General features: G+C 31.1%; 1 protein-coding gene across 4 annotated transcripts; it reads left to right on the top strand.

Annotated features, from left to right (window-relative positions):
- The first annotated feature begins 8,630 nt into the window (after window positions 1-8,630).
- On the top strand, window positions 8,631-14,851 carry LOC110656432 (uncharacterized). Of its 4 annotated transcripts, none has more exons than XM_021813172.2 (6): window positions 8,631-8,761; window positions 9,030-9,683; window positions 10,908-12,481; window positions 13,209-13,529; window positions 13,632-13,809; window positions 13,921-14,851. In XM_021813172.2, exons 1-6 carry the CDS (start codon window positions 8,668-8,670, stop codon window positions 14,676-14,678), a joined length of 3,579 nt encoding a protein of 1,192 aa, XP_021668864.2. In that variant the 5' UTR covers window positions 8,631-8,667; the 3' UTR covers window positions 14,679-14,851. The 4 variants fall into 4 exon arrangements, with proteins under 4 accessions (XP_021668864.2, XP_058010080.1, XP_058010079.1 ...); XM_058154097.1 differs by having other exon boundaries at window positions 9,027-9,683; window positions 13,233-13,529; XM_058154096.1 differs by having other exon boundaries at window positions 9,027-9,683.
- Window positions 14,852-26,911: the final 12,060 nt, after the last annotated feature.

The raw sequence follows: 26,911 nt of genomic DNA, 5'->3' as shown, positions 1-26,911 counted from the left end.
TCTTTTTCTTTTCATTCCTTCTCCTTATACTTGTTGGGTAGAATTAGGAACCTGTCATGTCTCTATACATACATGGATGGCTCTATTCTTTGAATTTAAATCCATGATTGCTGCTTATCTCTCAGGTTAGCCGCGTTAGGTGATAAAAGTCGAGGCCTGTCGCTGATTTCTATTCTTTGAATCTCTTCATTCTCTGAATTTAATTACACAATTCAGTCTCCTCCTATATATTGAAAAGGTTAATTTGAATATATTATTATGATATTTTAAATTAATTTTAAATACAACATTTTGCTATTATAAAAATTCTTTTTGAAGGTTAATTAAAAATCAGAAAAATGCTATCTCTACAACATAAAATAAGAGTAAATCAATTTAATAGGGAAGAGTAAAAATAGGGTTAATTCAAGGAAGAAATTTTTTCAATTTTATCAATTAAAATTTAATTCTATTAAAATATTTTAAAATTATTTATAATTGAATTAATTAATGCATCATTCAAATAAAAAATTTAATGTAAATTTGTATATAAATTAATTCAAAGATATCCTTCCTAAAAAGTAATATATAAATTAATTCAAAGGTATCCTTCTTAAAAAGAGATAAATGTATATTAAGTGTATTTAATAATATATTATAAATAAAATAATAGCTTTTTTAATGAGATAAAAATATAAATATTGTTATTATTATTATCCAAATGGGCAGTCGGTAAACTGGGTCCTAATTGAAGCCGACGCCATCCTCGCTCCTTCACACAAGTCACAAGATGCAGACTGCGAAACTACTCCAAGTCCACGCTCAGTTGATCCAATCATTTCATGCCACGATTAAAACGTGATTGCACAAGTTTCCTTTTTTTTAATAAATTTAAAATGAAAATTTTTATTGTTAATCCACTAAATAAAATAAAATTATTATCAATATTATAATTATAATTATAATTATATCAAAATTTCACGAGTTTTTTTTATTATTAAATGTTTTGAGAGAACTCAATAAATTACGATCTAGCAGTGTGATTACACATTCACTAAGATGGCAAAACAAGGGCCAAAGCCACACACACAAAAACGTGAACAATTTGAAGATAATGATTTGCATATTTAACGAGTAGAAGCTGCCACGGGTGAACAGTATAATTTTTTTAAATAAAATATATTAAAATAATTTGTTATTAATTTGTTAAGGATAATTAAGGAAGAATATCTTTGGATAAAAAATAAAAAAGGAAGAATATCGCACCCAGAAATAAAAGTTGCTGTCGGGTCAATCCTTCCTTCTCACTGGTTTATAAATTTGGCTTCTTCTCTCTTTCTCTTCAAAGCCCAAATCCTCATTACAACGACAACAGCAACAGCATCAGCATCAGCAACCCACATCAAAAACAATAAGAAGAAGAAGAAGAAGAAGAAGAAAATGATAGCTGTGGCAGTCATGGCGGAGCTTTTAGAAGAATACATGTTGGCTCTGGCGAGATTTACAGAGCGGAGAAGAAGCGTTTATAGGTTTAATGGGCTAAGGAATTTTCGTTTGGGTTCTTCGTCTTCCATCTTCACCGAAGACTCCTCTTCTTTCATTGTTTATTTCTGATGATCATAATGCCTCCAAACGCCATCCTTTTCTTGATTTCTTCTTTCCCATATTTTATTTTTCGCATTAATTAGTTCTTTATATTTTTTGTTCTTGCTTAATGAAGTTTATTTCTCAATATTTTTTTTTTTATTTTGGATTTTTGAGAGATTCATTGGTAGCCTCGTAAAATTGTAATGCAGATAATAGATATATTGCGTCCCCACAATAATTAAAGAGCTTTAACATTATGTTTCCTTTGTGTTTTGGTGGTTAATATTTCTTTTCTGTTGGCTCAGTTCAGAAGCCAACAAATGACTAACAGTGATCATTTTTTTTTTGGGGGGGTTGTATGCATTTTTTTATATTTAAGAATTACGATATTAATATTATTTTATAATATTATAATATAGCTAAATATATAATTTATTTTTAATTATATTCATAGATTGTGGATGACTTGAAATGATTTTTAGTTTTATTGATTTCGTTCTCAAAGTCTCTTTTCCTGTTAAATCTCAGGATGCAGGAATGCTAATAAGTCGAGTATTTTTGAGTTTTTAATCTAATTTGATTTTAATAGAATGAATTTAAATTATATATTATGAAGTTTAAAGTAGTTCAAATTTAATAATTAATATCTATTTTGTTCAATGAGAACCAATTAGTCAAATTTTTTAATAAAATTACCAATTAAAAATAAAAAATATATATTTTTATGATTTTATTTATAAATCTAAAATGTTGTATTTAAAATAAAATTTGAATATTTTATAAATTTGTTATATTTTAAAATATAAATTATTAACAAAAAATATTTTTATATAAATTATTAATTAAATACATAAAATTAAATTTATTCAAGAAATGACGTGTCAATAATTGATTTTGTAATAAGTATCGATGGTAAAATGAATTCTAATTAAATTTGAAACGAAGAATAATAGTAATGTTAAATAGGTTAAAAAATTTATCAGACTTGAGACAGAGAGTGATAGTAATGTTAAATAGGATTCAAACTTAAATAACTTAAATTTTTAAACATTTTATAAATTTAAAGTATTATATTTAAAATAAATTTAAATATTTTATGAAATTATTATATTTTAATTATAAATTGTTAATAAAAAATATTTTATATAAATTATTAATTAAATAAAAAATTAAATTTATTGAAGAAATATGAGTCATCGTAATTGAATTTGTGATAAGTATGAGTAGTAAATACTAATTAAATTTGAGACGAATGTAAATAATAGTAATGTTAAATAGAGTTAAAACTTAAATAGCTTAAATATTTATAATTTTAGAATATTATATTTAAAATAAACTTTAAATATTTTATTAGATTATTATATTTTAAAATATAAATTATAAATAAAAAAATATTTTCTATATAAACTATTCTTAAATACATAAAAATTAAATTTGTTTAAGAAGATGAGGCATAGTGATTAAGTTTGTGATAAGTATGAGTTGTAAGCGATGAATTCTAATCAGATTTGAGACGGATACGAATAATAATAATAATGTTAAATGGGGTTTGAATTTAAATAATTTAAATTTTTGTATAATCTATCTATTGTCATCTCTAATCGTCGATAACTTCAACCAATGATAACTCTCTAATTTCTTTCTTTTTTTTAAAGAGTGTTTGACCGTTTATGAAAATAAGCTTATAAACACTTATAAATATTTAAAATTTTAATGAGTTTGGTACAAAATATTTTATAGGCATTTTTATTAGTAAAATGACTAAGAATGATTTTAAATGAGATTAATGATAAAATTTTAAAAACTACATAAGAATAATATATTAAAATATTTAGTTAAATTATCTTATAAACACAAGACTTATAAATACTAAAATAAAAATTTAAGTCATCAACTAGTTTTTTTTAATTTATTAATTTTTTTATTTTACATGATGTGCACATTATTTATACTCGTTATTAGTATTTATAATTTAATTTTGTTTATATGTAATTTAATTAATATTAAATAACAAATAAATATAATAATAATAATCGTTATTAATAATTAATCAATTTTTATAATAATTAATGGTATAAAAAAATTTAATTAGACTTTGTTAAAAAGGAATTTTAACAAAATACTAATTTATTAAATAATCGTTTATTAGATAAAAAAATAGCGCATAGTAAATTAGAGTTTAATATTTTCTATGCTTAGATAAATATGTGTGTTATTGTAAATAGAATTTGAACTCTTGTGATTTTTTGAATTTTACAATTATAATTTGGAATTAGAATTATTGAAAAATATTAATAAAAAAATTATAGTAATTAATTAAATTTAACCTTTCATTATAATAATATTAAATTAATAGAGATATTTTAGCCATTTTTAATGTTTTTTCTCTTTTGTACATTTATATATTATATAGATAAGCTCATTATATAAATCTAAAAATTATTATAAATAAATAAATCAACTTAATTTTAGTGAATGTGAATTAATTTAATTAGCTTATAAGATAAACAAACACTCTCTCAACTACTTTCCATTGCCTTCTCTTTTCTTTTTCTTTTGTTTTTTTTAAGGCTTTTGCTAATGTTTATAGATTTAGCTTTTAAGGGGGTTTTAATTTTGACATTTCTCAACAAGATTTATTCTGTTTATACTTCATCATCACTCCCATGATTATCAACATTTTAGACTCAAATTACTGATAAGAAAAGATAATTAATTGATGGTAGTACTTGTAGGTTGCCCAAAAGCCCATTTGGTGCCAGGGCTTATTTCATCTCAAAAAGCTGATTTTGCGAGTAAAATCACTTTTATCAATATTTGACGTTGCAAAATTTTAAAAATTAAATGATTTAACTTAGCTTTATTTATTTAACTATCTATGAAAGTAGCTTTTAAGTTATTAATTAAAGTAACTTTAAGTTCTGATAAAAAAAAATAACTTTAAGTTATTTATTAATATAACTTAAGTTAATTATTAAGTTTTAACTTGAAGTCATTTATATAAATAACTGAGGTTTCTTTCATTCTTACATTACTCTAATCAATGAAATAAAAATGAAAGTTTTTTCCTTTATTTAAAAAATCTAAATATAACTAATGAATTGAAGCCACCAAGTTTCTCATATATGTATAGTTTTCGGTTAAATAGAAAAATTAAATTAAATTAAATTAAATTAAATTAATTTAATCAATTTAATTTTTTAATTTAAATGATTTGATTTAAATTTGTTTAAAAATTAATTTTTTTTTAGTTCAATTCAGTTAATTCAACAAAAAATCAAACTAACCAAAATGAACCGATTTTCTCCTTTTAATTAATGTTAAACCGTTTTACGTCCATGTATAAGCTAAAAACTTTCCTTCTCATTCCTATTTTCTCCCTTCCTTTCCATAATTCCTTCAGCAGACGAACCTAAGTCCTGCTTCTTGGTTCCTGCCCTTTCCCTTCTTCTTATCACCGATGCCGAGATAGCATGCCAAGATCTTCTCATTCCATCTCCAGTTTCCTGCCCTTTAATTCCATCTTCAACCTCTACCCCTTTTCACTTCTACATGTGCCCCCTATGAAGTCGAGATGTTCAGTTTGCATATTTGAAGTCGGTTCTTTAGTTTCCACTTTCCCCCACCATCGTCAAGACTCAAGATCGCTGACTATGGCTGTGAATTCGAGACTTGATCTGGTTCTACCGAGACTTAAATCGAAATTGCTGTCATGCTTCGCTACTTCTTCCGCCTGTAGCCAGCTGCCCAGCCATTATCTCTTCATGGGGTTTATGTTGTAACTGGTTTATATATATATAGACCACATTCAATTAAATAAATAATTTATAAAAAATAAAACACTCATAATTAATTTTTTTATAAATAAAAAATATTTCAAATCCAATTTAAAATATCTCTTTGTATTAATACTCCATATTATCTTACAGAAAGAATAAAATAAAAATAATAATTTTCTCAATTATTTAAGTTTTTCAAATTAATAATTTTCTTCTTTCATGTCATTTCTCTCCTATTTTCTAAAAATAATTTTAAAAATTCTACACATTAATTATAATATTTCAATTTCTTTTAATTATTATGTATAATTTTATGTTGAATTTTTATAAAACATATATGAAAAATTAATATGAATATGTCAATTTCTTGAACTGATAATTATATATATTTATTTAAATATTTAAAATTTTCATTGCTTTAAAGTTTTTTATAAAAATTGTTTTTTAAAAGAGATTATTGTAAAAATTGTTTGCCTATGAATAATTATATTTTTATTAATATTAGTAAGTTATTTAACAATGGTTGATTGTGGTAATTTAAATAAAACGATTTAATTAATTTTAAAATGATCAATTTATCAAGAATAAAAGGGCAAAATTCTTATTTTTTTATAAGCTGCAAAGTTTTTTTTTTATTTAATTAATTTTTTTTCAAAATTTTACTATCTTTTAAAGTTGACTGATAAATATGGTAGAAAATATAGGACATATATATGTATGCAATTTAAAATGAAATTGTTATAATTTTTTTTATTTTATATATAAATAATTAATATTTAAGGATGTTTTAATCATTTTATTATTTTAATTATATATATATATATATATATATATATATATATATATATATATATATATATATATATATATATAGCCAAAAACAATGTCAAAGATGAATTTCTTTCTTAGAAAAATCATGAAAGAGTAAGAGAGAAAGTGTCTGCTCACTTCATAATAACAAACAAAATCCATTCCCCTTCATCTTCTCGCTTTCAATCTACGTCTTTGTTTTTCTTATCATTCTGTTTTAGACATACCCATTGGAGCCTTGCCCAACGATATGAATTCTAATCCCAAACTCTTGTCGTCATTCTTGGCATTTCAATTACGGATCTTTTGGACTATCGTCTTTTATTTTCTGCTCCCTTCACAATAACTAGAGCTTCTTCTTATGGGCTTCTCAATATGATTAATGATGAAAGAAATATCCAAAAGGCGGACTAGATTTTTGTTTTGGATTGCGTTTTGTGGTTGATTAAGATATCACGTAGAAAAAATAGGTTAAATTTAATTAATCTTTAAAAGCTAATTCCAGAAAAAAAAATTATCTAAATTTTTATATTAACACTTTTATCTTATATTTGATTGATGTGCGACAATAATAAAACAATGGTGTTTATTCTAAGATTTTTGCACTTAAGCTCTGTGGAGCAATTCTTAATAGAGATTATGATCAATTCTCATGAGAGAGAGAGAGAGACCAAAGTAATAGCAGAATTAGAAATTTATTTTTAGGGATAAAGATCTTGTATTTTTTTTCTATCACTAAAAAAATGTCGTATGAAAAAAATATAATATATACATGCTTAAGACTTTTTTATTTCACATAAAATAATTTGCATATAAAAAATATTTTTTTTAAAAAATATTTTTTGAAAAATATTTCTTGTGAAAATATTTTTTATTATTTGATTGTAACGTTAAATTAATAATATGAGTTTATTTCATGTATATATAAATATTTTTTAAGTTTTAGTAAAATTATTAACATTTAAAAAATAAAAAATAACTTTCTTTAAAAAAAATTAATTTTTCTTAAAAATGACTTAAATTTTTTTAAAAAATATTATCAACTAATTTTTTTTAAATGCTCTAAACACTAAAAAATATGAAAAATATTTTTTTAAACAACAATCAGTCTAAGATACCTTTTAGAAGGATAGCAATTATTAAGATTGTTAACATTTTAAATATCAAAATATAAAAATCAGGAATGGAGTCAAAAATTTTTTGTTAGGGAAGTCAATAATAATAATAATAATAATAATAATAATTCCATAGAACAGATAGTAAATAAAAATAACAAAAAATATCAGAATAAAAAAATTTATCAGTTAAAAAAATTATAATAAAATATCCAATATATATATATATAATTATAAAATTATAATTTTTATGTAACTTTATAATATAAATATACTATATTATTTAAGGAAATAAAAATCAATTAATGTTAGAGTATTATACTAAATCATTAAACAAAATTCACATATCAAAAGCTAAAAAATAAATATAAATTTCAAATGGCTAGACTATGACATAATAAGTAATGGTATAACATTAAAAAATAATAATTATTAAAATTAAAGAGATATAATAAATTAAAAATTAATAAAATAATAAAAGTAAACATATCATATAAAAATAAATGCAGATTTAAATTGATTAATTCAAAATTTTACATGAGGGTGGACACTTCTAATTTTACTTACTTGTAGAAATATATATGAAATAATTTTAATTTAAATAAAAAAAAGAAAAAGCCAAAAGAGAGAAACCCATCAAATTTAGATTATATGCTTGTATTTAAATTTTTAATAAAAACTACTAATTAAATTTTAATTTTTAAATATAAAAATTTGAATAATTATTTTTTAATTAAATTTTCATATTTATTTAATGACAATAAGATAATTTTAATATTTCAATTTAAATCATATTATATAAACTACAAATTATTAAGGCCATTAAAAAATTTAAGGATACCAATTAATAAAAATAAAAATTTATTACATTTACTTAAAATTTTTATAAATATGTAAAAACATTAACAAAAAATTTGAGATACCAATTAATAAAAATTAAATTTTATCACATTTATACAAAAAAAAAAAAAATGTTTGGGGCGTCAGCCTATCCGTTGCCCCGTCTCTAACTAAAATAAACTATTTTACTCTAATATATGGTATCAACCCTATTATAATAAATATTAATTGAATACCAAAAATTATAAAAATTAAAAATCTTGAGACATTAATTATATAATTAATTGTTTCAAAATATTTTAAAGGAATTTAACTTTACTATATACAATTTATATATGTTCCAATATCAAATAATTCTATGTTATATCTCGTTTGTATTATATTATTTATTAAATATAGATTTCAGTATAATATTTTAATATATGATTTATATTATAATATTATATATGGGGAAAATATAATATTTTTACCTATAGAGATGAACAACTTGTGGGGATCTTGGCAATTTATTATTATTATTATTATTATTATAAAAAAATGGATTCTTCTGCATATTAATGACCAACTTGTTGAACACTTCCTCCTTTTCGTCTGAGGCGAAGAAATATACGACAGTGCTCTGCTCGTCTCTTTGGCGTCAGTCTTCTTCAGGTAAACTCTCCTTTCTCTAATTAGTTTTTCTTTCACTTTCCCATGCGATCCACCGCATTATCTTGTATATTGATTCTTGTATATTCGCTATATCATCACTGTTCTTGTTCTAGATCATCTTCATCTCTTGCAATCGATGTACCTTTTCCTTTTCTTTTTCTTTCTCTTTTTCTTTTATTAAAAGCAACGATTATCACTTAAAACTAGAATTCAATTTGATATTTTTTTTTTGGGTTTTTGATCAGTTGACTTGATTTTCTGTTAGTAGAAATTGATGAGATGATGATGGGTCATGGTTCTTGTGGTTATGGAGGAGGATCTTCGCCTTCACCTTCTAATTTATCGGCTTTAGCTCCTCCTTTCACAGTTGATCGGTCTGTACCAAAACCGGGTTCGAACCCACTTGTTGATTTGACTGAACCGGCTTATGCTGTTACCTTCAATCCCTCTTTGCAGAATTGGCTTGGCCCTCACCCTCCAAATTCCAGACCCGATTATTTTTCTATTTCAAATCCGGAATTTGATTCTGTTCCGTCCTCAAATGCATATAGGTTTTCTTCATCCAATGCCCATGTGCCTGCTTTTGACGCTTCTGTCTCGGCCTCAACTGATACCATTTTGTATGGCCAAGGTTCAACTAGCCTTCTTGAAGCTAAACCATATTATCCCTCCTATGTTTCACCCACAATTTGCAGTGATGGTCCCTTGGGGCTCTCCCACCATTCTGGTTATGATTTATTGACTACTTCTCATGTTGCTACATCCAACGGTTCCTCTCATGATGATTACACCCAAAATTTGTCTGGTTTGGAGCATGTGGCCCAGTGGGGTGGCTTGTGGGAGGGACTTGCAGATTGGCAGCAGAGTGAACAGGTGCAACTTGATGCAAGTTTCTGCCCTAATGAGAAATTTATTAATCAAGGTATCTTTGGCTAATTATTGTTGTTGTTATTATTGAGGGCCTAACTTGGAAGTTAAAATGAGCATAATAATCATTTTTTCTTAAACTACTTATACTCTTCTTGGTTTTCTCTTGCTTTATCAATCAAAGCATTTTATTCATATATGATTTTGTTTCTCATCAGTAGCATTCTTACCTTTGCAGTTCTTGTTGTTTTTATATGCTTATTTCTCATCATCCTTGTAGACCTTTGAAGCTAATTGTCCTTGCATTACAAATCATAATGAATGCTAGTTTGACTGTCTTTGTCTATATTGCACTTGCTGCATTTTCATCTTTAGTTGTTACATTTTGTGGTAATTGGTTGCGTCCCAGTCCAGTGAGAAAATATGAACCGGAATAATGCAAACTATTTTAAGGTAGGTTTCCCAAAGGGACTGTTGAGATTTCAGTAATTTTTTTCACTTGCAGGCTACTTCTATATTTTAATATATTTTAACTATTCTCAGCTTCCTCTTCTTTTCTTGTCTGTATAACGTCCTGATTTTATATTTTCACTGTGGTTCTTAAGAATGGACTGGAATAAAAATAAAACCAAGAGAAAATATATAGGAGAAAATTACTATTTTGATGTCATGGTTATGGCCATCAACTGCTCATGCTGTGTAGAAGTAAGTGCTAGGTAAATCTTGTTAGCACATATTCAGGGCTTCAGAGATGCAGCAAATTTGCATTTTGGAGAAAATGCTTAACATGTAGTTGCAGCTAAGGGTAATAAATGTTATAGAAAGCTCAACGAGTCAACAGTTTGTGGCCAGTTGGTAATAAAAAGAAAACATTATTAGGGATATGTGCTATGTTTTGATTTTATTTTCATTTTTTATTTTTTTTTATTGTTGTTTGATCAGTTTTTGAATTATTCATTTAAATGATGTTTCTATATAAGCACTCTAGGGTTAGTAGGTGAGTGACATGATTCTAATATGGGCAAGTCTTCAACACAAAAGATAAAACTGCACTTTCATCTATGTGTTCATGGTTTCAGGAGTTATTTAATAATGAGAAGATGCAAAATCCTATTTAACCACTTTACTAAATTGTTATTGGATAAACTCTTTTATCCACCATAATTGGTATCTTTGAGGAGTTGTGGTTGCCTTCATGTTCTCAGATGTTTCTTGGCAGTTCCTTGATTGCAAAGAGTTATCTGTTTGTGCGCATTTTCTTTGTCACTATTATTTGCAGGGTTGTATGCTTCTGATGGCATGAGCAAATATGAAGAAGCTTCTTGTAGCATTGATACAGTTGGTGGGGAAAACCACATTGAGTCTGCGGGCATAGGACCGTTGGATTATTTTGCTAAGTTCGAACCTACTGACTATCCTGCAACTTCAAGCTCAGCATCTACTTTAGTTCCAGAAAACTTTCCTCTTCGGGCACCATCCCTAAAAGCTGTCAATTCCTGGAACCATCAAATGCCATACAGTGCTTCACATGAAAAATGCTTCAGAAAGCATGATGCTAGTTTAAGTGATATTTCAAAAGTCAAGAATTCTGCACCTACTGTCGTCATTAGACCTCCAGATACAAGTTCATTTAGAAATATGAATAATAGCAGTGATGAAGATAATAAAGATTTTGCTAGCAACAACCTCTCTTGTGTGAAGGAACCTCATCCATTTATAAGCTCCGAATGCAATGTTTGCTTTGATGCTAGCCAAGTAAGATTCCAACTGGAACAAAACGATCAGGTCATTTCGGAATTTTCCTCCGCAAAAAAAGAAGAGCTGTCAAGCAATAGAAGTTTTTCTGTGGAAACTTCGGATCATCTTTCATGGGAAAAATATGGAATTCAAGTTCCTCATAGAAGTCCAGATGGCTTCAATTTAGTCATTGATAAAAATGAATCCATCAATCCTATAAAGAATTATTCTGAGAGTTTTGATCATTACAACTCTGCAGTAGACTCTCCATGCTGGAAAGGAGCTCCAGTTTCTCATTTTTCTGAGTCTGAAGTTTCTGATGTTGTTACTTCGCAGAAAATGAAAAAGTTAGAGGCTTGCTGTGGCTCAAATCTTCAAGGTCATCAAATTTTCAGTCTCAATGCCAATGATGCTGCAAAAATATCCCCTGAAAAATTCAGCGAAAGCTCAGTACAACATGATGGTTGGGCAATGGAAAGTTGTTTAGCTGCTTCTCTGAAGAGGCCCTTGGTAGCTAATTTGCTGCATAGTGAGGGAATTGATGATGCTGTGAAATCTGGACCCCATGATACAAATCCTAGCAGTTTCCATGGTGTTCAAATTTCTGATGATGCCCTGCCTAACAAAGCAATTGATAATTCTGATCATAAATCCCCTTACAATGACCAAAAATGTTGTGAAGAAGTTAAATGGACATCTGAAAAAAATTGTGCACCCCGGGGTCATGTTGCCGATTTTGGGATGAATATGAATGATGATGCTGATGACTGCTCATCTCATGTGCCATTCCATGCTATAGAACATGTATTACGTTCACCACCTTCTGCAGATGATGCTCCTGCTAAGCTCACTAAATCACATGGAGGAGAATCAACACAGAAGATGTATGTTAGAACACTGATTGATACCATCATGAACTTGTCAGAATTACTTGTCTTTCATTTTTCAAATGACACATGTGAAATGAAGGAAGATGATTATGAGGCACTTAAAGATGTGATCAATAATCTTGATTTGTGTGTTTTAAAGAATGTGGAGAGAATGACTTCAACACAAAACTCTGTGATTCCTCGGAGAGTCAATTCTCAACTTGGAAAGTCATCTAAGCTGCAGAAGGTATTTCTTTGCTCTATTTAAACCCGTCTCATTTTAGTGTTGAGGCTCTTTCACTAGACTTTCTTTGTTGGTAAATTTGGAAGAAGCTATATTTTATAAAATGTAGAAATTGAAGCCCCAGTAGATGATTCCCCCCAAATATGTAATAATGGAAAATAAAAGAGAAAGCACTGCAAGAAACAAGTGCATCGCATAACAAGAAAAGTCCAAAATTTAGAGCTCTTTTAAAAGCTGACCAGTTCCTGGAAAAAGTACCTATTTCAGTACTATTTGTCTATTCTCTTCACATTCCTTTTTAAGCCACCAAATTTGACATGCTTCTGCTTTTCTTGCATGCTGCATATTAAATATATGCTGAGAATATATTTATAAATTAAGGAAAAGGCATAGAAAGAAAAACTAACAGATTGCAGAATAGTTTAAAACAAGATGGAAGCCTTAAAAGTGTAAGATTCAGAACCCATGGCAAACACATTGGAGGTGTGAATATTTTTATTTCTACTTTCCTCTCTGGTGGATGATGTGAGTTGTTTCCATCTACTGAAATAATGGCAAGATCATTCTATGTTCTAGTTTCTTAATTTTTTTAATTCCTTTTTTCCCGGTAAATCTGTGAAATCCATTAAATTCTAGTGAGCCATTGTAATTTTGATAATCATATGCCCTAGTAAACCATGCTTGAAAATGTCTCAATATTTATCTCTAAGCTGAATGATGAACTGCTCAGGGTACAAGTATGAATGGTTCTCAGGTATCTAGAATTGATCCTCCTAATTCTCAAGGCTCAGTCAAATATCAGCGTGTCCAGGAGGAGGAGCATAACATTGTTTCTGAAAAGAATGATGAGAAATTGTCAACTTTTGTGTATGCAAGGACTGGTGCTCAGGTATCTAGAATTGATCCTCCTAATTCTCAAGGCCCAGCCAAGTATCAGCATGTCCACGAGGAGGAGCATAACATTGGTTCTGGGAAGAATGATGAGAAGTTGTCAAATTTTGTGTTTGCAAGGACTGCTGCAGACATATTGAAAGATGAAAATATGACCCAGGTATGTTTATCCCTTTTCTTTTATTTTATGATAAATCAGTGTTCAGTCTATAGAGAAAGAAGACAGGGAAGATAGTTTCTTTGAACAAACATTAACTTGCAGGCTATAAAAAAGGCCCTTAGTGAGAATTTTCATGGCAAGGAAGAAAGCGATCCACAAGTTATTTTGTACAAGAATCTGTGGCTTGAGGCAGAAGCTTCACTGTGTACTGCTAGTTGTATGGCCCGCTTTAATCAAATGAAGAGTGAGATGGAAAAATTGAACTCACAAAAAGTTTGCGGTAAGCCTGTACCAAAATTTCTGGTTGTATTGTTTGTTCAATTAAAATATGTGTTTGCCTAAATTTCATGTTCATTTTGTTTAAATTTTTCTGCTGCTCCTGGTTTACCAGAAAATACTGTGGTTATGGAGAAGCCATCAGGGTCCAAGGTTTCTTCTGATCTGTTCACATATAAGATGTTGGCATCTGATAGTAAGGGCAGCCCTTTCGCAGATACTTCCATTCGAGAGTCATCTATCTTAAGCCCAAGCAGCCATACTGATGATGTTACTGCCAGATTTCACATCTTAAAGTGCCGAATCGACAACTCTAACACTTGGAATACTTCTGGTGAAGACAAAACATTAGGTTCGGCAGAGAAGAAGTCTAGTTCTGATGTTTCTCCCAATTCAAACGATGTTGACAAATTAGGATGTGAAGACACAGATGGCCACAAGCCAGATGTATCCATCCAAGATTCCTCTATATCAAGTACTATCAGCCCTGCAGACGATGTTGAAGCTTCTGTCATGGCAAGATTTCATATTCTGCAATGCCGGGTTGACAATTTGAATTCCATGGATAAAGAAGAGCACCAGAGAGCAAGTGATGATCTTGGTCTTGGAAATGCAGGTTTCCATAGGCATTGGCCAATTGATCAAGATGGATCACTGGACAGAATTCTGGATGTAAATATGGAACCTCAGTCACAAAATAATGCCTGTATGTCTACTGAAGACAAATCTACCATCAAGGAATTCCATCTCTTCGTCAAGGATGATCCAATAACCCAATCTCGCATGACCAGTAGGCTAGGGGATCAATCTCATGCTGGCTCATCAGATTGGGAACATGTATTGTTGGAGGAGCTTGCAGGGCAGAACTGTTGAACCTTGAGTTAGATTCTTAAGTAGTCTTCAATGGTGGATGATATCTTTACTGTGGATGAATAACATGATGTATATAGTGTGACTGGAAATGCTTTTTTTTTTTTGGTTGTTTTGAGAAGCGTTGGACTGACCATGTAAAATGCTTTTAAGACTTAATGAAATTTGTATATCTACGTGCTCTGTGTCGTGGGCCTAGCTTTAGCACTTGGTTGGGACTGTGTGGCATTTAACTTGAACTCTTCAAGGCAAGTCAGTCAATGAAAATTTTACAATAATCTGCGAGAAATCAAGGACATGGTTAGCATCGGGCCAAGTAAGGCCAATTAAAGAGGCATCGTAAGCATTTCATATAAGTGAAACATCACATAAGCAAGCATCATTAGTATGAAAGATACAACAAATAGAAAGGCACAAGCATGTCATGAAAATGTTATTTCATTCATTCATATAACATAATTACAACAAATTCATTGTAGGTAGGGGCAAGCGTAAAAGGAGTACAAGACGGGACTCAGCAAGCAAAGTGACTAGCTAGGTCAATTGCCTAGTCACTCCCTCCTAAAGAGTATTTGGGACATAATAGGGTGTGATAGGAAGAGACATCAACATGCTTGAGTTGTCATACACCTTAAAATTACATAAATAAAAATAAAATATAAAATATCTCTTTTGCCCTTAAAAAGTTACATTATGAACATCATTTCTACCCTAACTTCCTACCCCTTGACATTCTCCCCCACTCAATTGGTTGACATCCTCATTGACTACGCTTGTAGGAATTCTTCGATATTGTGGACATATGGTTAAAGGTCTGTTGCTTTCTCCCAGCTGGTCTCTTCTATGCTCAGGCCCTTCCATATGACGACATACTCCTTGTGTGGTGGCCACTTGGTGGTTCTGACTACTCGCTCTGCTAGAATCTCTTCGACTCCTTGGTTGACTAGTGGTGCAGTGGTGATGGCTGGTCTGGATGATTTGTTGTGGCTGACATCGGTTTGATCGGCATGGTACGGCTTTAACCTGTTCACATGGAAAACTGGGTGGACCTTCATCCATACTAGTGGCTCCACTTTATATGAAACTTGGCCCACTTTGGCAATGATTGGTACCGACCTTTCATACTTTTGAACCAATCTATTGTCCCGATTACGAAGGAATCAGAGTTGTTCTGGTAGTAACTTCACCATCACTAGGTCTCCCATTGCAAACTCTTGTGGTCTTCGATTTTTATCTGCCCATTTCTTCATTGGCTTGGAAGCCTTTTCTAATTGAGCTCTGGCAATGTTGGCCATCTGCTTCCACTCCTTAGTGAAGTGATATGCTTTAGGGTTTCTGCCTGTGTAGGAACCATCCAAAGTATGAGGTGCTAAAGGTTGCTGACTTAAAACAATCTCGAAAGGACTCTTATTAGTAGCAGAGCTCTTTAAAGAGTTAAAACAAAATTGTGCAACGTCGAGCAAGGAGGCCCAATTTTTCTGACTAGCGTTTACAAAATGCCGTAAGTATTCCTCTTGCAAACCATTGAATCTTTCTGTTTGGCCATCTGTTTGTGGATGAAAGCTGGTGGAGACATCCAGTCTAGTGCCCAAGAGGCGAAACAATTCCACCCAGAAAAAGCCTATGAACCGACCATCTCGATCGTTAACAATGCTCTTTGGAATCCCTCAGTATTTCACTACATGTTTGAAAAAGGCGTGGGCTGTATTTTCAGTTGAACAATACCCTGACATTGGCACAAAGGTCCCATATTTTGAGAACCTATCAATTACCACCAAGATATGATCGTACTCCCTAACATTTGGCAAACCTGCAATGAAATCAAGGGAGACACTCTCCCATGGTTTAGTCGAAACTGGCAAAGGTTGTAATGATTCTGCAGGTTTTTGTTAATCCACCTTGTCTTGTTGACACACTAAGAAAGTCTTCGTGTACTCCTTCACATCATCTTCCAGTTGAGGTCAATAATATCCCTGCTTTATTAAAGCTAATGTGCGCTGCCACCCTGGATGCCCAGCCCACAAGGTGTCATGACATTCCTACAGCAAAAGTTTTCTTAAATTTTCAGCCTTTGGGACATACACCCGATTTCTTCGGGTCATCAAGAGATCATCCTGTAGCCAAAATTGTCTAGTCTTCCCCTCTTCCACCAATTTTGTCAAAGCTACTGCTTGGGGATCCTTATTTAAGTTGTCATGAATTTGTTTCCACAATGTGGTGTCTACCTTGCTGCTCAACAACTAAGCTAAATGTTTTAAGGTTGCCAAGTCTGATTTCCTGCTCAATGCATCTGCAACTCTATTGGAACTCTCTGGTTTATATTCGAAAAGAAAATTGAACTCAGCTAAGCATTCTTGCCACCGTGCTTGTTTGGGAGTCAATTTTGGTTGAGAGAGAAAGTGACTCACTACTGTATTATTTGTCTTTACTATAAATTTGGACCCCAACAAATAGTGTCTCCATGTACGAAGACAGTGTACCACTGCTAACAACTCTTTCTCTTGAGCTGTGTATCGAAGTTCAGCATCTTTCAGCTTCTAGCTTTTGAAAGCAATTGGATGACCCTCTTGTAATGCCCTCACTTTAGGTAGTCCATATATTCTACTGTTTCGATGACTAACGTCTGTTCGGACAGCCAGGATGTCTGGAACTACACTAAACTAGGGTGAGGAGACATAAATTAATTGAATAAAGACAAAGAAAAATTAAGGAAAAATAAAAGAAAAGAATTGTAAATGAGTTAAACTAGCTGGAGTCAGGACAATGGGTGACCGTACTGGGAAGTGACTGTGAAGATAGTTGCCGACCCCAGACCTGCGAGTAACCTTATGAAATAAATATTTTGGATCAAATTGAAGGTTTTGTGAGGATAAAATGACATTAAAAATGTCAAAAAAAAAAGAAAATTTAGTTAATCGGTACAGACAGATATAACCCGATAAGCATAACAAAGGGTATTTTGATCATTTCACCCTCAAGGTTGAATTTTGACCTAAATATCAATTAAAATGAGAAAGATTAAAACACATAAAAATAAATTAAAATTATGAAATATGCAATGGAAAAAGGGAAAAGAAAAGAAAAAAAAAAGAAATAAAAATTTAATTAATTATGAGGTAAGCATGACATAGAGGTGATATAATTAAAATTTTGAACCAATTAAATTTAGACATATAAAGATATAAGAGACAAATATAATTAAGCCATTCTTATCATCTCATTTCATCTTCTTCCTTCTCAACACATTGGCCGAACCACTCCATTGAAAAGCTTCTTCCATTTTCTTTCTTCAAAGCTTGATTTCCCTAAGCTTTCTACCCCAAAACCCATACCTCCCTTCATAAAAAATTAACCCCATACCTTGAGGAAGCTAGTTGTAGCAATAAGAAGAGAAAGAATTGAAGTTTTGGTTGGCTTAGACTTGAGCTACAAGAGGTTAGTGCACTATTATGCTTCCCTCTTTTTCTAAGTATGATAAACATGCTAAATTAAGTTGAAATTGCATGAAAATAAAAGAAAAACATTAAAAAGTGGGAACCCTAATTTTTGGCAGCCATGAGTTGAGTAGGGATTTGATGAAATTAATTGGTTTGTTAGTGCTATTGATGAGTTTGTACATGATAGAAATCAAATTGTATGGAAATTGCATGAGATTGTAAATTTTGAGTTGGGGTTTTGACCTAACTTTGGGAATTTTGTGTTATGGATTGAAATTGGCATTTTTGAGATGATTTATTGACCATTAGAAGTGCCATGTATGTCAAATGAAGTTTAGGAGATTGGAGGAATTGAAAATTGGGAGTGTGTTTTCATGCAGGTTTTGGGACCAATGAGTCCAGTATGAATATTGAGCCATAACTAGAGTTGTGTTGCTCTAATTGGTATGAGGCTAATTGAAGATGAAATTAGGTTCAAAATGCCGCATTTTTCATGAAGAAACTATGCCAAAAAACTGTCCCTAACCTGACCTAAAAACTGCTTGAATCCGGACAACTCTATTCTAGACCTAGGAAAATGACTAAATAAATAGTAAATGTTCAAATGACCATAATTTGCCTTAGGAAGGTTAGAATGACCTGATTTTTGAATCATTGGAAAGGTTAGACATAGGAACACATTTTTCATGAAGAACACATAACCCAGTTCTGACCCTAACCCAACCAAATTGCTAGAACAAGTTAAATCACCAATTCTGTCCAGAATCAAACTGACCAGAAATTCTGGACTTGAACCTATCTGACCAGTTTTGGCAAAAATGCCATAACTTGGTCCACAAAATTGCAAATGTAGTGAAACCAAAGATAAATTTTCTACAAGACCTAAAACTACAACTTTGGTTTTTTGAACAAAACTCAGAACCCAATGAAACTAGGTCAATTAACTAGGAAAAATTAGCATACCAAAACCTGAAATTTAACCAAATAGTCACTTGACCTCAGAACAATATTTATATCATAACTACCACTAGGAAATCCCAAATGGGATGAGCCAAACTGTTCTGAAAACGAAAGATACAGGGCTCCAACTTTGATTTAGAAACTTTCCTCAAATTTTGAGTGTAAGAACCCTAAAATGGGAGACAAAGCCATTGACCTGAACCTGGAATCCTGAAGGCACAGGGTACCTGAGTCCAGGCTAGTTAATTACTATAATTAATTCTATAAAACTTGAAAAATTACAAATCTTAAATCTGAGTGATCCTAAGACATAGGTTAACAACTCCTATGAAGAACATTAGGCCTAAAAGTGGCTGTAACATATTCAAATAATTAGGAAAATATTAACTCCAGAATCTGCTTAGTTCTAGAGCTAGAGTAAGTTAATGAACCAGTTTTGATTATTTGACCATAACTTGAGTTCTAAAACTCTAAATGACATGATTCAAAAAGGAAAACAAAGATAAGACATAGAGGAACAACTTCTATAAAGGAAGTGTGGCCAAACAGTGGCCACATCTTGAACAATTTGTTAAATGAATTTAAGACACCAAATCTAGACCTTGAGAAAGGTTCATAAAATAACTTGGCATATGATATGGAATGAACTAAAATAATTTGCTAAACATTAGGATAACATGAATAGGCATGTAGTGACATGAAAATGCTATGAAACATTACTAGTATAGATATAATGAATTAATGAAACTATAAATACTCAATAATTCTACTTTGCCCAAAGTATACCTAGACTTATGTATATAGCTTGGATCGGTTGGTATACCAATTAAGGACTACAGATTGCAATACTGCCCACAGGAATAATCATTGATAGACAATATATGTCTAAGATGGTTATTCTACTGGCTTTATGCCTGCTCGTTGGCCATTGTGCCTGATTTTATTTCTGACTTTATGCCTGCTCGCTGGCCTTGTGCCTGACATGACAGATTTATACATGTTAGACATACAGATGTTTAACTAGTATACTCCCATGTATTCAGTCTTTATAATTTGTTATAGGTTACTTGAGCACAGATAAGAGTAATAAGCCTTAAATTTAAATAAGTACACAAAGAGATCACAGGTATGAGTAATAAGACTGAATATAGAATAAACGAACAGAAAAGATCCTGATTAACTTAATTGCTTCCAAAGTTCTATAAACATGTAAAAAATTTTAAATTCATAAAATTCTATATTTCTTTATAAAGTTATACGTAGAATAATTATTTCAATTATTAGTTATTTTTATTTCAATTATTGTACCACTAAGCAGAAATGATTAGCACGATAGATTGTTTCCTCGCATAGGTATAGGAGACCACCACCGGCAGTAGCAGTAGCAGTAGAGCACCGATAGAGGATTGATCAGATTTGCTTCAATGTCGGTGTCACCTCATCAGTTATTTTGGTAGGGCTCATGTATATATTAGATGTTGCATTTTGATCATTGTACATAAGTAAATGTTGTAAATCATTTTGAGATATGTAATTAAATTTTTGGATTGTATATAAATTGTACATTATTATATGTAAATTTTATATGAATGAAATGAAATTTACTTTCTTGAAAATTTTATGAATAATGAGATGATATGACATGACATATAGAAAGAATGAGATGGATAATATAATATATGATATGAAATTATTTTTAACAGGTGAATGGTGGAACCCGCCATGCACTAATAAAACAGAGGAGACTTTGTCTGGGTCTCCATAAAAAAATAAGATGTGATAAAAAAAAAGATAAAAAAAATTTCTACACATAAGATAATATAATTAGATTAATATTATACACAATAAGACAGGATAGGGTTTTTCAACACCGAATCTGACATACCTTGTTCGGCTACACTGTAGACGGGTAAGGGGTGTCACATCTCTTGCATCAAAACTCCTCCCAGTGCCAAGTCCAAAGCATCGGTTTGTACCTTAAAAGGCTTTGCCATGTCCGAGAGGGCTAGCACTAGTTCTGCTATTATCGTTTGCTTCAAGTTTTCGAATGCTGCTTGATAGTCGTTAGTCCACAGCTATTTATTCCCCTTCTTCAATAACTCTGTAAGGGGCCCGATCTTTTGAGAATAGCCTTGCATGAACTGTTAGTAGTAATTCGCCAATCCCAAGAATGATCTCAATTTTGTTAGACTGTTAGGCACCGGCCAATCCTAAATTGCCTTTACCTTGGCTTGGTCCATACGGATCCTCTCCTGTTCAATCACATGGCTTAGAAACTTGATTTTGGTTTGTGCAAAGGCACATTTCTCTTTCTTCAAGAAAAGCTTATTCTCTCGCAACTTTTCAAAAACAAGGTGGAGGTGTTCTTTGTGCTCTTGCAAGGTAGAGCTATATACTACAATGTCATCAAGGTATATACCACAAATTTGTAAAGGTAATCATGAAAGACCTAATTCATTAAAGTACAAAAGATAGCAGGAAAATTCATTAGTCCAAAAGGCATTACAAGGAATTCAAAGGCACCGTACATGTTACACAAGTTGTAACACCCCTCACCCGTCTACAGTGTAGCCGAGTAAGTTGTGCTACATTAAGTGCCAGAGCACCCAATCCTGTCTTGTCAGGTACAATATTATTTTACTTTCTATTTAATCGTATTATCTTACATGTAGAATTTTTTTTTTTATCCCATTTCATTTTGATAGAGACTCGGGTAGAGTTTCTTCTGTTCTTAATTAGTGCATCGCGAGTTTTACTGTTACCTGTTAAAACAATTTATATCCATTTCATCTATTCATTCATCACATCATGTCTCATTTGCTCATATAAATTTTTCAAGAAAATAGAATAACTCATTTCATTCATATAAAGTCAAGTACCATATTTACAATTTATATACTATCCACAAATAATTTACATCATTTAATTACATACAATGCCAAAATGCAAAATCTATCTATACATGAGTCCTACCAAAATGACTTATGAAGTGACAATCTACACTGTAGCAGATCCGCTCAAGTCCTGTCTAGGCTCTACTTGTAACACCCCTATTTGTATAGCCCGGAATATTTCACTATTCCGGTGACCGGAGTCGGTCCAGACAATTAAGGGGATTAGAACCACACTTAAGACAACTAGATAAGCCCTGAACACAAATAATTAGTAATTGTCAATTAGTTAAGTATAAATAAGAAAAACAGAACATAAGAAGTTAAATGAGCTGAGAGTCACAGCGATGGGTGACCTTCTCGGGAAGGATTGCGAGGTCGATTTAAACTCAAATTTCAAACCGTAAAATGTGACGCCGCGGTCCTTAGGACTATTATGAACATAGTGGAAAAGAGAAAATCACGAAAAAGAATTGTTAAGTTAATCAAATAATTAGGTCAGGGATCCGGAAGAAATATTGAATTATTTGCAAACCGGGTCGAACCGGCGAGGGGCAATTTGGTCAATTGACCCCAAAGCTGACTCCTGACCTAATTGTCAAATAAAATCGGAGAAAAGAAAATTTCAGAATCAGGAATTAAATTAAAAAACTAATAGAAAAATAAATAGAAAAAAAAAGAAAAAGGAAAAGTAAAAAGTGATGACATCATGCATGACCTCATGCATGATGCAATAATTATTATAATTAAAAATTTATTTTATTTAAATTTTGGTCTTCCTAAGGGTTAAACTAATAAAAGAAAAAGAAAGGAAAAAAAAAAGAAGAAAACACTCATCTTCATCCTTGCCGTCCCTCACCTCTCTCTCCCTCTCTCTCACCAAAACTCCATTGAAACTTGCACTCATGCTTGAATTCCCTCACTTAACCTTATTATTTTCCATAAACACCTCATCAAAGCTTGTTACCTCAACTTAAGAAGAAGATTGAAAGAGGAAAGAAAGGGCAAAAAATAGAGAATTGAAGGATTTGAAGTTCTAAGAAATGTTAGTAAGCTAAACTTTGTATTTTTAGTTTAATTCTAGTGTTTATGATTGAATGAACTTAGAAATTAACCTAAAATGAAACAAACATAATTGTATATGGACTATACATGAATTTCGGCCAGCCTAGGGTTGATGGGAAGTGGAGTGTTTGATGAAGTTATAATATGATTTGGAGCTTGGGTAATGTTGAATATGTGATTAGTGTAATGATTTGATTAGGAATTAATCAATGGCATGAACTAGGGTTTTGGCACCTAGGGTTTTGGAAGACAAAAATGTAAGAAATTGTTAAATGATGTGTTTGACCTAGTTTGAGGTGAGAAATGGTCATTTGTGACCAATTGGTGTATGTTGGAAGTGTTGGAAGTGAGTGGAGATTCGGATTGAATGGGGGCTGTATGCAGGCAGCTTGACCTAAGTCCCTTTTAGGGACCAAAACTGAAAATTTACAAGCCCAATTGGTGTGAGGCCAATTGGGAATAAAACTAGACACAAAATGACACATTTTTCATTCAGGAATTATGCCCAAAAAGTGACTAAAACCCAGTGAACAAATTAACCAAATCCGGATTAGGCAATCTAACCTGTACAAAAATGACTAAATGAACAGTGTTTATTCATTTGGCCATAACTTGGACTAGGCAGGTCTAAATGACCTGAAATTTTACCAGTGGAAAGCTGAGATATATACTTAAAACTTTTATGAAGAACATAAACCCAAATTATGCCCTTAACCAAGTCATTTAGTCACCCAAATTTGGTGACCTAAAACTGCCAGAACCAGAATTTGCCCAGAAATCTGGGTTAAGTCCAATTCGGCAGCCATGATTCAAATGGCTATAACTTGAGCTAAAAAACTCTAATTGGAGTGATTCAAAAAGGAGAATAAATTTAAGACAATAAGAAACAATTTCTATGAAGAAAACTTAGCTAAATTCTAACAGAAAAATGACCAATAGAATAGTGCAACATAAGACACAAAAACTGAAAATTTGCAATTTTGCTTAAAAGACCTAAGTTTTGAGAAAACAACCAAAACCAACTAAATTGGTGACCAAAATGTGGTATGTGAGGATATTTGGAGTTCCCATACCTATTAAGCCTTAGAAAGTCAACAAATTGACTTGAATAGTATCATGAATAGTAACCCCGAAATATAAATTTTAAAGAACGTCAAGTTTAGCATATTAAAGCTAGGTATAAGTGAATTTGAATTTATTTTTGGATTAATGATGAGTTATGATACTTAAACACTGTGAAACTGTGTGTTTCAGTGGAAAAAAACACCGAGAAAAAACCCGAGGAATAGAGTCAAGGCCAAGAGGCGACTCGCTTAAGGTTTGTGCACAACATAGAATTTTCTGTAAATTTTCTTCTGCAAATTGTTTTGAATGAATTGTGATATTAAATTGTGACTTAATTGTATTGAAATATTTATTATGCTTTTGACTTAATTTGTTGAAAGTTTACTTGTATTTGTTTGAAATGGCAATAAATGTTTAGTAAATTATTAAGATAAGTTTTGAAACCACAGTGTCATGACCATATATTTGAACACCTCACTAGCATGACTAGTGAGGGAAGTCAGTTTCGAATTTTGATTCCTTTTCTGGCTGAAGTGTTGAGGTATGTGCCAGTAGAAGAAGAAAAAGAATGGGTTCCCATATATTTGAGCTAGCTAGCCTTGTGATGTGACTTCTCCTTAGCCTCTGGCTATTGAGATTATATTTGTTTCGAATGGCATGATATAACTGTGTGTTTTTATGAATGTGTTTTGAGACTTTTGAAATGAAATTGTTTAGATTAAAATTTTATAAGTCATATTTTGAATGTATTGCTCATGTTCAATTTAAATTTTGAATAAATGTGATTTAAATTCCGCATAAAATTTATTTTAGTATGTTGTGCACCACTGAGTCCTAGTACTCAGCGATGGCTGTTATTGCTGTCGTAGATATAGAGATTAGAGGAGCAGCAGATTGAGCTACTGAGGATTGAGGAGCTACCTGCTTTGAAGTTATTAGATATATTTTATACCCTAATTGTAAAAATTTATTTTGATGTATGTAATGTATGTAAAGGTATGGACATGTAAAACTGGTCTTGAGCAGTTTGTATAAAGTTTGTAATAAATTTTAGTTTGGATTTTCCTAATGTAAATTTTTAGTATGATGTATATAAATTGTTTTACATTTAATTACATATGAATGGAAGTATTTTATTTTAATTTGAATGAAAGTAATCGGTAATATTTTGGATGATATTTGAATTGGAAATTGTGGATTTGAATTTTTGGAAATTGAGAAATGATATAGAAATTGGTTGGGAGGATTGTTGTGGAATTGATAAATAATTGGAAGTGCTTTTTACAGGTATTTGAAGAACTATTTTCTCAAAATACAGATAGCACTCTTCCGAAATTTTTATAAAATTTACGAAAAAATAAAATGGGCCAAAAATTTTAACTAGTTTTCAACTTTAATTAAATGTTTTAATACCTATTAGAAAATGCTCACCACTTATAAAAGTAAGAAAATTTTATTTAAAATCCTTTGTAGGATACTTAATGAGTTATCGGTAGGTGAAGTTCGGTAGTTCATTAGGTATTCTACGGGATCATGTTATGCCTTACAGAGGGTAAGGTGTGACACTACTACTGCTGCTGTGGGTCTCCTGTACCTACACGATGGAAAAACTAACGCTCTGAGCATAACGCTTAGTGGTGCATATATAAAGAGAAATAACTAAACAATTTAAAATAATTATTTTAATTATAACCTTACAAGGTAACATACAATTATATGAATTTATAGTCCCTTTTTTTTTCATGCTTATCAAACTTTGGAAGCAAATAAATTAATCGGGATCTTTTTATTCATGTAATTTATATTCGGTCTTATATAATTTATATTAATGGTTCTCTCATGTGCTTGTTTGAATTTAAAATTTAATTTCTCATAACTGTGCCCAAGTAACCTATGACAGACTATAAAGACTGGATACTCGGGAGTATACTAGTTAGACATCCATATGTCTACCCAGTATACAACGGTCATGTCAAGCACAAGGCCAGTGGGCAGGCATAAGCCAGTAATAATGAAAATTGGCACTATAGCCATCGGGCAGGTATAAAGCCAGTAGAACAATCATCTTAGACATATGTTGTCTGTCAATGATTATCCCTATGGGCAGTACTGTAATTTATAGTCCCTAATTGGTATACCAATTGATCTAAGCTATATAAATGAGTCTAGGTGTATTTTGGGTAGAATAATATTATTAAGTATTTATAATTTCATTAATTCATGTTATTTTTATGTTTAACAATTTATTCTAATTCATTTCATCTCATATACTCAGTTATTTTATGGACCTTTCTCAAGGTCCAGATTTAGTGTCTTCAATTCATCTAACTAATTGGCCAAGATGTGGCCACTGTTTGGTTATACTTCCTTCATGGAAGTTGTCCCTCTATGTATTATCTTTGTTTTTCTTTTTGAATCATATTATTTGAAGTTTTAGAACTCAAGTTATGGTCAAATAACCATAACTGGTTCACTGTCCCTTTCTGGGTCCAGAATTAGGCAGATTCTGGAGTCTATCTTGGTCTAATTAATTGGACCTATTACAGTCATTTTTAGGCCTAATGTTCTTCATAAAAGTTATTACCATATGTCTTATGGTCACTCAAAAATTTTAATTACAATTTTCCAAATTTTGTAGAATTAGTTATGGCCAAATCACTGGCCTGGACTCAGGTACCCTATGTCTTCAGGGTCTAAGTTCAGGTCAGTAGTTTTGACCTCCATTTTAGGGTTCTTATGTTCATAATTTGGGGACCATGTCTAAAACAAAGTTGGACCCCTGTTCCTTAGGGTTCCAGATCAGTATGGCTTATCCCAA

This window comes from Hevea brasiliensis, chromosome 9 (assembly GCF_030052815.1).
Source record: "Hevea brasiliensis isolate MT/VB/25A 57/8 chromosome 9, ASM3005281v1, whole genome shotgun sequence".
Taxonomy (NCBI): Eukaryota; Viridiplantae; Streptophyta; class Magnoliopsida; order Malpighiales; family Euphorbiaceae; genus Hevea; species Hevea brasiliensis.
This window is presented reverse-complemented; position numbering and strand designations above follow the sequence as displayed.

Bases quoted from the DNA above. Each gene is read 5' to 3' on its own strand.
- LOC110656432 (XM_058154096.1), top strand. From the start codon at position 8,668: ATGACCAACTTGTTGAACACTTCCTCCTTTTCGTCTGAGGCGAAGAAA. The intron at 8,762-9,026 runs GTAAACTCTCCT...ATTTTCTGTTAG, and splicing joins TTGGCGTCAGTCTTCTTCAG to TAGAAATTGATGAGATGATG. The intron at 9,684-10,907 runs GTATCTTTGGCT...TATTATTTGCAG, and splicing joins TGAGAAATTTATTAATCAAG to GGTTGTATGCTTCTGATGGC.